Source organism: Limulus polyphemus, unplaced genomic scaffold (genome assembly GCF_000517525.1).
Source record: "Limulus polyphemus unplaced genomic scaffold, Limulus_polyphemus-2.1.2 Scaffold3929, whole genome shotgun sequence".
NCBI lineage: Eukaryota > Metazoa > Arthropoda > Merostomata > Xiphosura > Limulidae > Limulus > Limulus polyphemus.
Window position 1 is genome coordinate 70,233 of NW_013669539.1, and position 13,141 is coordinate 83,373.

Consider the following 13,141-nt stretch of genomic DNA (forward strand, 5'->3'; position numbering starts at 1 on the left):
ATTAAGTAAGGACTAGTGTCGCTAAAGTTTCGTCGAAGTTACGGAAAGTTAATTAACAAACGGAGACGTAACAATATATATTAGAGGATATTTTTGAGGTAATTGTATTTATATATTTATACGTTTATATTTCGTTATCTAGTTTATATCTATTTTACAACCATAATACAAATATAAACGACACCAAAATCACGTCAGTTTACGATTTCTTCAAATTTTACAAAATCTATAAATAATAATTATTTCTTGTCGTGATAGTTACATTAGATATTAATCCAGTTCTTTATTTGCAGTTTAGGGTATAACAAGTTCGTAAGAACAATAGACAAAGATAATAATGGAGTTTTCCGATACAAAGAAATCAACGAAAAAAATAAATTATTACATAAATTTCGTCGATTTTTACATCTTCAGGAGAAGTCTACGATCTTCGTCTAGAACATGAAGATGACTGTAACGGTTTTACAGCCCTAAAATATCATGATCATCAGTAAAACGTAATACAAACCAAAAAAAGAAACCAGACCCTAAAATATTACAGTCATCAGTAAAATGTAATCAACAACAACAACTTTTTTTGGTTGATTACGTTTTACTGATGATCATGATATTTTAGGGCTGTATTTTTTTTTGGTTAATTACGTTTTACTGATGATCATGATATTTTAGGGCTGATTATTTTTTTGGTTGATTACGTTTTACTGATGATCATGATATTACTTTTTATTTTAAGCTGGAGGTGGTGAAGTAGTCTGTTTTTAAAGAAATAAAAAACGCCGAAACTGAGACTCCATTTTGTGTCACCTTTATTGTGCTTCACGTCACTGAAAGAGATAAAAAAAATCGTATATTTTAGTCTGCACAGCCTGATACTGTACACATTACGATTTTACTATTTTTATACAACACTGTCAGAACGTGTTGATGTCCTATATAAGTTGCATATCCTCACGCTGCAGGTTTGTCTGTAATTTTTGGTTAGAATTGGAACAACCTAATGATGCGGTTATTTATCCTGTTTACTTCAGGTTTCGTGATATGAGGTTACATATATATTTTTGTTTTGCTGGTGTCAATTCCTACCGTCTTTAGCACACAATAAATTAACCACGAAGTGTGAGTTATTTATGTTTCATTCCTAATCTTACTTTTCAAATTCAATGAAAATTGCGAAAATTTATTATTTTTTTTTATTACTTACCCTCCGACTAGAAATTCGAATAGCTTCTCGTCTTCAGGCGATGGTACATCCCCTTTTGATCCTGACACTGGATGACTACGACCAGGAAGTTTTCTGTGTCGGTCTCGTTTTTGCTAATTTTTCAAAAATACATATATCATTTTACTTATACAAAGAGTTGGGTACGTTATGACAAAATGTTTTTTTTATTATGTAAATCGAGTCACGTGACAATTACAGTCGGTATAAAGTCGCGGTTGAACGGCATCTTTCAGAACTACTTTATGACATTATTTAGCGTTTCGTAGATAGTGTAATGCCACCGAAAATTGATCGCTTTTGGGAAGGATTTGTAACAGCCCTTTCAGACACACAATATTCATACACTCAGATCGGTAACTTAGGATTTTCAAGATGTGGATATTCCTTGAACTTAATGGTATTGTAAAACAAAGAAATATGGATCAACTTGGATCACTAGGTCCATCCAGAGAGAGAGACCTGCAACAAGTCGTACCCGAACACACAGGTCAGTGACAAAAGCCGTCCACTTGACCTAACCAAAAGTATGCAACACAATCAAAAAGAATCTCCGTCTGGAAAAGCAACAAAAGCCACATGTACATGTTTATTCAACCCTTGCATACCTCAAGCAATTGAAAGATTAAGCGGGTGATCATGCTATGCCATACAAAGACATACTGATCAAGTTGCTGGACGCAGTGCCCATGAATTTCTCTACAATTGGACTGTTGAAACGGGCGCTAGGAAACTGTTGTTCTCGTATACTAGATGTCTTGTAAAAAGCAAGCAGGATTACGACAGAGGCTTTTGCAAAGGAAACTGTGGTTCGGGAGTATTGTCAAAATGCACAGTCGTAAACAGAGCATGAGTGGACACAAAAAATGGACTGTAACGACATAGTGGGACTCCAAAATTATTTTAATATAACATTCTATTATGGTTTGTTTGTTTTTGAATTTCGCGCAAAGCTACACGAGGGCTATCTGTGCTAGCCGTCCCTAATTTAGCAGTGTAAGACTAGAGGGAAGGCAGCTAGTCATCACCACCAACCGCCAACTCTAATCTTTTACCAACGAATAGTGGGATTGACCGTCACATTATAACGCCCCCACGGCTGAAAGGGCGACTGTATTATGGAATAATATAAAAATGTTTCACATTACACTTGTTTGTTTTTAAGTTTGTTCTATTAATATTAATTTCGGATCAAATCAAGCTACCTAAACAGTTTCGAGTATTAAATAATTTTGGGGTTATTAGAGTTTCGGGTATTAAATAATTTTGGGTTATTTCTGTTCAATGATCGGTGCTACTATGCTTTAATGTATACTTACAAAATACGTTTACTTTATAATGCTAGTCAATACAAGTTTCTACAGAGAAAACACTAAAACTTCAGAAAAGTTTTAAACGTGATTTTGTTTGATAGTTTCCATCAGTCATTTATATCATCAATTCATGGTAACACATCAATTATATTGTTCATTTTCTTTAATTTAATCCAATGAAGGTGTAAGTTTTTTCTTGTTATTTAACTTTTGTACAACATTTCTGGCTTATTTTTCAGTGGACCTAATTATATTTCGTTGTATAAACTGTATGAATATATGAAATTATACAGTCAATTTCAAAAGTCAATTTTATTTTTATGTTTATTACCTTATTATAATGATTACTCTACATTGTGCTAGTTTTCATTTTATTATAGTGGTTATTAACTTATTATATGGATTTAGAACAATCTTAAGTCTTCCGTGGCTGGCCGAACATCGTGAGATGTTATTGAGTTCATGGCCGAAAATATTGTTCACAGCGAGGGTGCCGCCCTCCGGTGGCACAGCGGCATGTCTGCGGACTTACAACGCTAGAAACCGGGTTTCGATACCCGTGGTGGGCAGAACCCATTGTGTAGCTTTGTGCTTAACTACAAACAAACATTAAGCGAGGGTACCTAACAGATAAAATAATACATTCTATTCATTATTAATTAAAATAATTTGAATAGTATATTTGATTGTCTGTGTTAATTACAGGGCACGTTCTTCGTTCTGATCTATAATAACCCAAAATTATTTAATACCCGAAACTGTAATAACCCAAAATTATTTAATACCCGAAACTGTAATAACCCAAAATTATTTAATACCCGAAACTCTAATAACCCAAAATTATTTAATACTCGAAACTGTAATAACCCAAAATTATTTAATACCCGAAACTCTAAAATGTTTTAATCATTCAGTTACTTAGTTTATTCATTATTTCAAACTTTGTACACGACCTACTTGAGCAAGTCTGACATTAACTCACTCAGTTTTTACATCTCGGACACTATAGAGCATGGAATGTCAATATTAAGAATCCTTAAGTCCGGAGATTATAGTATATATGTGTGTGTGATCACTTAATGGCAACTCAGATGGAGAAGAGTGACATATTTTCCAATACCGAGGAATTGTCTCCACCTTACGTTTAAATTTCATTAGTGTGCAGCCATACAGTGTGTGCTTTTAGATGAATATATCTCAATCACATTTTGAATCATACTTTAAACAAGTTGCGTCCTCTGTGATCCTAATATTTCTAGATAACCATTAATTAAGCTACCAGAGAGTAGAGCACGTGATTTCAATATTTCTAGACAATTAATACTTCATGAGCCTTTAGAGCACGTGATTCCAGTATTTCTAGACAATTAATACTTCACGAGCCTTTAGAGCACGTAATTCCAGTATTCCTAAATAACTAATACTTCATGAACCTGTAGAGCACGTGGTTTCAATATTTCTAGACAACTATTACCTCAAGAGATTGTAGAGCACGTGGTTCCAATATTTCTAGCCAACTATTACCTCAAGCGATTGTAGAGCACGTGGTTCCAATATCCCTAGATAATTATTACGTCAGGATACTGTTGAACACGTGATTCCATTATCTCTAAATAATTATTACGTCAGGATTCACTCAATATTTATACCTTTCACCAGTTGCAAGAACGTCTAAAATATTTTCTCAATATTCCGAATATTTCTGTCTTTCACTTGTTTCAAGAATAACTAGAAATTTCTGTTTTGCTAATTAGCTGCTTCAGGAATATTTTGTCAATATTCCAATATTTTCGTCCTGTAATTTGTTTCAAGAACATCTAGGATATTTTATCAATATTCACAATATTTTTTCTTGTCATCTTTTTGAAGACTATCTGTAGTATTTTGTAAATACTCCCAATATTTCTAACTGTCATCTGTTGTATTATGCTTCGTCAATTTATATTTATATTTATATTATTATATTTATTCTTGGGACTAATGTCAGTTATAATCAAGAGGTTGAATTCGTTAAAAAAAATATTTTCGAGTCTTACCACGTCGTGACAATCTGTGTCGCTACGTTCGGTCATGCAATATTTGACTGCAGTGCATTTCTACTATAGCCCTGTAGCACAGTTTCCATTGGATAAGGCTGTCACGCCAAAAACACACCATGGCTTCCTGTTTGCCTTCCGTTATCCAATTAGTGTACGAGGACGACGGTTTTCCAGTGCCCATTTCAACAGTCTGATCGCACAGAAATTCATAGACGCTGCGTCTGGTAACTTGAATACTCTTTTTATTCTCAAGTTGTTTGAATTATGTAACAGTTGAACGGCTACGTAGTGGAAGCAGCGTATGTATAAATTACTTGTGTCACTATTCCAGACAGAAATCTTTTCTGAGTGTGTGGACGGCTTTTTCAATTGACCCGTGTGTTTGTGGACGGTTTTTGTTGGTAAACGACGTTACATTTTGCTTACCACAGCTGGGGTACGACTTGTTGTAAGTCTCTTTTTGGATGGTCCTCTGTTACCAAATTGATCCACATTCCTTTGTTTTCTAATATAATTAAGTAAAAGAGATATCCCTGTCTTTGAAATTATAAATCCCCAACCTGAAGAAATATTTGGCTATCAAAGTATATGAATATCTTGCGTCTGAAAGAGGTGTTACATATCTTTTCCAAAGCAATCAATTTCCGGTGGTATATTCACATTTCCAATTTATCTTGACTCCAACCGGCTGTTCGTAGTTATTACTGACTTGTATACCATTGAATTTACATGCAAATGTAGTAGGAAAAGCTCCTTACTAGCTGAGATTATGCTATTCCAAAGTGTAGATGTTAATGAGAGGGATATCGGCAGGAATAAAGAATTTATTCATTGAGTTTTATTTTTGAAAGTTTGTACCTGAATGTACGGTTCTGCTGATGCATCTTATAGGACGTGTAGAGAAAACAAGAAAAAAATCACAAACCCCGAAACCAGTAGTATGAAATATAGAAATTAATCAATAATTTGACCGAGTAACACATTCAGATTACTTCTCATCAAGCTACTATTCGATAAGCAAATCGAATAAAAGACAGTGTGATAAAGTATTCGTAAAATATAAATATCATCCTGTTACTATGTTCCAAATATATCCATCCTCGTACAAGATAAATCTTAGATACGTTTCATCATAAGCTAAAATATTTGTTAAAATTAGAAGCTTAATCTCTGATTGGACATTTGTTAATTGTATAAACTAGAACCTTAATCTCTGATTGGACATTTCTTAATTGTATAAACTAGAAGCTTAATCTCTGATTGGACATTTCTTAATTGCATAAACTAGAAGTTTAATCTCTGATTGGACATTTCTTAATTGCATAAACTAGAAGTTTAATCTCTGATTGGACATTTCTTAATTGTATAAACTAGAAGCTTAATCTCTGATTGGACATTTTTTAATTGTATAAACTAAACCCTCGACGTTCGTTTGTTGAACAGGTCAAATCACTTAATGAGTTTTTAACTGTACAACCTAAATCCTTGCCATTTGTGTTCATCAGACGAGATAAATGTTTGATTTAACATTTATTAACTGTATAAACTAAATCCTTCTCGCGTACTCGTTGTTGAGGCCAAATGTCTCATAATTATTTATTATAAAAGCTAATCTCCTAATATTTCACATTTTCTTTACACAAGTTAAACTCCTTTACTGTTGCTCATTGTACACTTACACGTCGAACAAGCCAAATATTTGACACGTTCTCATTGGATAAATCATCAATTGAAGCAAACAATACTTTAGATACAACCCAGTCCTTTATTTTATCATTCTGTACATAAGAATAAAAACGGTGTGACATTTATATTACCCCCCCCCCCCCAGTGGCACAGCGGTATGTTTGCGGACTTATGGTGGGCAGAGCATAGATAGCCCTTTGAGCTTTATCTACAGATCGAGAGATTTTAAACAGCTTCAGTTAATTATTTTTTATAAAAGTGTTTTAACATATTCCCTCTGAATGCAGCCTTACTATACCCAATATCACTAAGTGATCTGTTTGTTTGTATTCTGCAGTATTGAAATACTTATTTCAACCTATTTAATCAATATATATAGAATATAACTCATTTTCCCAACATGAAAGAAGTAATGGAATTTACTCTGGTGTCCTGTGATAGTAATTTACACAACAATAACAAACATGATTCATTCCATCACGCATTATTTAATTTTTTGTTTAATTCTTGAAAACGTAAGAAATCCTGACCTTTTTGCCTCTTCTATCCATTATCCCTTTGATTTTCATTTCCCCTCGGGACCTTGAGAGACCAAGATTTCCCTAGAAGACAACCAATGAGAAGGGGTCATTGGTCCATGACCATGTTCAAAAATGTGAACAATATTTACCTTGCTAGCATTGACATTTTGATCCTGATGTGTAGCGAGAAAATGAAGATCTAGTCCATAATAGTTCAGAAGAGCATGACGTACTAAACTTGTCAAAAATAAGTATTACGAGATTAAATATCCACGTATGGAAAGTCTTCCATTGAAGTACATGTTTATCATTATCTTATGAAATGAGGCACTGTATTACTTGTTGTAATGTGACATAGGATTAGATCATGTTGACATAAGAATTAATATGTATAATATCGTCATTGGATTGAACTCTACTTGACAAGGAGTGACATGTTTTTTTTCGCTCAACGGTGAAATCTGTGATAATTTAAAATTGGGTTGACTATTGCGGTCTAATAAGTTGGTTCAAAAGCCTAATTAGTATTAACCTTCTGTCCAAATGGTCTAATAAGTTGGTTCAAAAGCCTAATTAGTATTAACCTTCTGTCCAAATGGTCTAATAAGTTGGTTCAAAAGCCTAATTAATATTAACCTTCTGTCCAAATGGTCTAATAAGTTGGTTCAAAAGCCTAATTAGTATTAACCTTCTGTCCAAATGGTCTAATAAGTTGGTTCAAAAGCCTAATTAGTATTAACCTTCTGTCCAAATGGTCTAATAAGTTGGTTCAAAAGCCTAATTAGTATTAACCTTCTGTTCAAATGGTCTAATAAGTTGGTTCAAAAGCCTAATTAGTATTAACCTTCTGTCCAAATGGTCTAATAAGTTGGTTCAAAAGCCTAATTAGAATTAACCTTCTGTCCAAATGGTCTAATAAGTTGGTTCAAAAGCCTAATTAGTATTAACCTTCTGTCCAAATAGTCTAATGAGTCGGTTTCAAAGCCTAATTAGCATTAACTTTCTGCCCAGACAGTCTAATAAGTAGGTTTGAAGGCCCAATTCGCATTAACCTACTGTCCCGGCCGGCGGTCTAATAAATTGTATTGAAATCAAGCTAGTATTAACCTTCTGTAGGTTTAGATAACCTAAAGCGTGTTGATGGGCCTTCAATAGATTAAATAGGTATGTTTATTTCATTCAACGTTGCTTTTTAAGTCCTTGGTTTTCTTTGTCACCCTAAAATTTATCTAAATGTTAAAATCTATGTGATTGAAACTAATATTTGAATACTTGAAACCTTAATTGAAAATATGCCCTCTAATATACGTATCATAAACCTCGGACCTTTATTGTAACGTGTAAGAGTTTTTCAAATCACAAACCCCCTAGCGATATATTATACCTAAACCATGTACACTTTCTGGAACATTTCATCTTATATCTGAATCATGATCATATTCTATATTGTATCTTTTCTGTATTCTGTATCGTATATTTTCTGTATTCTATATTGCATCTTTACTGTATTCTATATTGCATCTTTTCTGTATTCTATATTTATCTTTTCTGTATTCTATATTGTATCTTTGCTGTATTCTATATTGCATCTTTTCTGTATTCTATATTGTATCTTTTCTGTATTCTATATTGCATCTTTACTGTATTCTATATTGCATCTTTTCTATATTCTATATTGCATCTTTTCTGAATTCTATATTGCATCTTTTCTGTATTCTATATTGCATCTTTTCTGTATTCTATATTGCATCTTTTCTATATTCTATATTGCATCTTTTCTGAATTCTATATTGTATCTTTGCTGAAATTTGTAGTCTCGAACCACAGATCCCCATCGAAACAATTCATATTATTTAATATCGTTTATATTTCTTTACTTTTTTATGTATTCTACAAAGAATCACAAATTACAAAGCCCCTCCTCCCACTGATGGTTCATGTGCGTAACGTGTAACCTAATGTTTGTGAGATTTATAAAAAACGACAGACCTTCTCACTCAAAGAATGCTGGAGTTATACAAATAAATACTACTCCAAGCTTCCTTCTGTAAGCTGAAGAGTATGACTCAAACTAGAATTCTCTAAAATAATCAATGATTCATCAGTTTAAGCTTCGTCTTTGTCCAAGTTTTTCATATAGAATTTCAGTTGACTTTAGTTTCATCCATTTCCCCAGCAGGTCTGAAGGCTTGTAACGATAAAAAAACTGGGTTTCGATTCCCTTGGTGGGCACGGCACAGATAGCCCATTATATAGCTTTGTGTTCAACGACGTACAAAGACTAGTTTTGAATGACGTATAGTTGGCTCCTTTACACCCATTAGCACGCCAGGCGTGGCCAGGTAGTTAGCTTGCCCGGACTGTGAATCCGATGATTCACGGTTCAGGACTCGTTGTCGCAATAAACATAAGAATAAAAAAAAGGCGCTCTCCATTTCAGGCCCGTGAACGTGTCTTACATAAACCTCGTAATCAGGAGTTATAATGCCACTAGATACGGAAACAGAGTTAGTTAATCTGAAATCTGTAGTCAATGTTTAAAGTAAATACTCTCACCATTTAGGTTGTTTTATAGCGTTTACATAATAACCAGTTGCGGGCTTTGAAGTTAATGCAACTTTTAGTTGTAGTTTAAACTGAATTACCACGAGCTGATGTCGGCCAAGGAAGCTAAGGTTTCTCATTGGTTCAGAATACTTGCATAAACAAACGATGTATTCAAATTCGATTGATGACAAAACCTTGTCGAAACGTTGTACATTTGCTGTTATATTAAAGTTTTTCTTCATTACCCATTCAAGCCGTCTCCAGCCATTATTAATCGATGTATAATTTCAACCTATATCGTGTAATGAACAAGAAAATGTAGGGAACACATGTTAAGTTATGACAGCCAGAGAGTCGTGTACAGACATTTTACAAAACTCCTTCGCTTGTGAAAGAAAAAAGATATATTTCATTAGTCAGCAACAGAAACTTTTACAGTCCAGTTTACATAAATTGCATCACTGCCAATTTATCTCAGTAAAACAAAAGAACGAACTTTCCGTGTGTTCTGTTTTATAAGAAATTTTATGTTCAGAAGAAACTAGCTTTTAACGTAAGAATATTTTCTTAACCTTGTGACAAAATCCAAATATACATATTACAGTGTAAATGCCAGCTGTTATGAAGAGCTGAAAATGTAACGTCAAATTCCCAACTTGGTGTAAAGCGCCACGTAGTGGATAGTCTGTACACTATTACTATAGGACTTTCGACCTCAAGAGTTTAGGCTAGACTTGATAACCACGACCTCAAGAGTTTAGGCTAGACTTGATAACAACAGACCTCAAGAGTTTAGGCTAGACTTGATAACCACAGACTTCAAGAATTTAGGCTAGACTTGATAACCACGACTTCAAGAGTTTAGGCTAGACTTGATAACCACAGACCTCAAGAGTTTAGGCTAGACTTGATAACCACGACCTCAAGAGTTTAGGCTAGACTTGATAACCACGACCTCAAAAGTTTAGGCTAGACTTGATAACCATAGACCTTTTTATTTCCTAGTTCATATTAATAAGATGATCGAATCTAGAATGAGAAAACAGCTTAAAAGTCAACTTCGACATGAAACAACTTTATAGTGTTACTGAGTAATTACAACTGCTTTTTTATTACAAACAGTAAAAGTAGAAGATGTGGGACATTTTTCAATTGTCAGATAGAAAAAATACAAAACAGAATATGTTGTCCGCATAATTTGTAATTCAATGGTATGAACTTCTTTTACCCACCCGTCCACCTGACTTTTGGCTATCAAACTCGGGTAGACCAACAGATCTTAGAGGTCCAACAGGTCCAAATCCACCAGGTTTTATCTGATAGAAGAAAAAAAGAACTTGGTTAAGCCTTTTTCAAAATTACTTAAACAGGGAGAAACTGTAAAGACAGTTCGAAAACATGTAAAGAAAACGACAAACTTTTGATAAGATATTTAATTTCTGCATCGTTAGTTAAGAGCATAACTAGCTCAGTTTTTGAATGTAAAAATATGCCTAGTTACTAATACGTACTTTAAAAGTATGTACATAACCACAAATGGCTGTATTATTATTATTACGACTTCATCTTAAAACTGGGTATCCGAGTATATTCTACTTTGATGTTGAAATAGTTATTAATGTAACGAAATGTTGTAAAACAAATAATACTTAGATAGATATTTTAGATTTTCCTCGGCAGATCCAAGTTTTCCAGATGATATTCAGATAGATATTTCAAATTTTACACAGCCGACCCAAAGATCAAAGTTGGTGTTGAGATAAATATTTTAAACTTTTCTTAACAAACCAAAAGATCAAAGTTAGTGTTGAAACAAATATTTAAAATTTTTCTTAACAAACCAAAAGATCAAAGTTGGTGTTGAGACAAATATTTTAAACTTTTCTTAACAAACTAAAAGATCAAAGTTGGTGTTGAGACATGCATTTTGCAAAAGCCTAACGTTTTCCTGATAAAGTGAGACTTATTCTTTCGAAATATTCTATTAAACAAAGAAAATATTCATCATATTGCAAGTATGTACCGACAAAGATAATTGTTATTTTAATTGCAAATTGATAAAACAGAAAGACTAATAATTTATCTCATATAACCAATTACATTAATTTCTTACATTCAAAACGTACTACTGTTTATTTCTAGACTTATTAAATGATTAGTCTTTAAATTTAATGTAGAATATACAGTGTTAATTTTTTTTTTTAATTCTCTGACATTTTGAATGTATATGTTTTAATTGTAGTTTGAAGCAGTAGCCTAAAATCCAACCATGAAATATATATCGTAGATATTTACCATAACTTGATATCAAACTAATGATCATGTCATATATAAATGTTTAAGGGAACAGTTATGTATCGTAATTAGTTTGAGTTACGTTAAATTGACCTATATAAACTAACTAGGTTATGTTTTCTATGCTAAGCCATCTAAAGCTAATGTATAGAAGAAGTTACTTCAGTGAGGCAGAATATCATTCGTTGTAGAAATAACGTTAAACTTGAGACTTACTACTTAAGCTGTATTTTGTCTTGGAATATCAAAGTTGTATGATAAAGATGTGTCTACAGTATTTTGTAGAATATATAAACACAGTACGAATAACATCGACCAATGTATTATAAATCTCACAGACAAACTTTCTCATAGTGCAACTGAGACATTATCGTCATATAAGTTGTGCTTTAAAACGGTGGCAATTAACTTCAAAAATGGTTTATTTTTTTTCAAACGCTAATAAAATTGTACTTATCAAGAACGGTACTACCATTTTATACTCCTCGAGATTTCCTAAATCAAACTTTGCCAATTTCTGAAAATTTATAAGGTTACTCCTCATTCTTTCAAGAAACTTGCTGCCCACGTAAATTAGGCCTGTTTTTTTTTTATGACTACACGAGTGTGAAAAAATAACGAATTTTATTCTTGCACTCGACGATTTCACTTGATGTTTCGTTCATATTGTAAAATAAAATATATCAAACCTCATGTTCTGAAAATAAACCGGTGACTTTATATTGAGAAGAAGAGCGCCATCTTAAATTTTCTTTTTATTTTCTGATACTTTTAGTAAACGGGGGTTGAAAATAAACATATGCAACTTTTCTCGACGAGCGATTAGCCAAGAGACGAAGTACTTTTGACTGTTACCTGTTCCTTGTTAGGTCCATCAGCGCTGAACGCCCTCTAGATAAGAAAAAAAATATTCATAATACACAAAAATGTATGTAATATAATTGCGGGCAAAATGTTGTAAAATATCAACCAGTTAACCAAAAATTTCTACACACATATATATATTGATTTCAAAGGCGTGATTTACAACAAAAAGTTACACAAAAGTACTTGGTAAAATAAAATATTAAAAATTATATATTTTATGTTCTCAGTAGTAGTCATACTTACTATTATGTTTCGTCTTCAGAATAATCATGCTCATTACTGTAGTAGTAGTCATACTGTGTTTCATCGTTAGAATAACTTTTAGCAGTACTATAAAGTGATTCATTGTGTTTTCGTATATTCTACCATTAGTATTAGCAGTACTATAACGTGTGTTTGTTTGTTTGTGTGTATGTGTAAAGCAGGATTTTTCGGAAACGGCTGAATGGATTTGGACTATGACCCAACTTAGTAGTCATTATTTTTTTTAGGGTCAAGGTCAAATATCAAGGTAAAGAACATAAAAAAATCCCTATTTGTTAACAATGGGACTAATTTTTCACGCTATGTTTGCTCTATAACTCATTCAAAAACGATCGGGTTTTGATGAAACTTGGTGGACATATATAGAATACTATTCCTCATTGTCCTGCC

General features: G+C 32.9%; 1 protein-coding gene across 1 annotated transcript in view; it reads right to left on the reverse strand.

Annotated features, from left to right (window-relative positions):
- Nucleotides 1-577: 577 nt before the first annotated feature.
- The window catches only part of LOC106470296, a 35,197-nt gene continuing 22,633 nt past the window's right edge, over nucleotides 578-13,141 (reverse strand). Inside the window, exons 3-7 of the mRNA XM_022398906.1 lie at nucleotides 12,476-12,511; nucleotides 10,558-10,641; nucleotides 6,788-6,859; nucleotides 1,202-1,314; nucleotides 578-824 (exon numbers count right to left, since the gene is read on the reverse strand). Of these exons, the coding sequence (XP_022254614.1) occupies nucleotides 692-824; nucleotides 1,202-1,314; nucleotides 6,788-6,859; nucleotides 10,558-10,641; nucleotides 12,476-12,511 (438 nt within the window). The 3' untranslated portion in view covers nucleotides 578-691. The remainder of the gene's footprint in view (nucleotides 825-1,201; nucleotides 1,315-6,787; nucleotides 6,860-10,557; nucleotides 10,642-12,475; nucleotides 12,512-13,141) is intronic.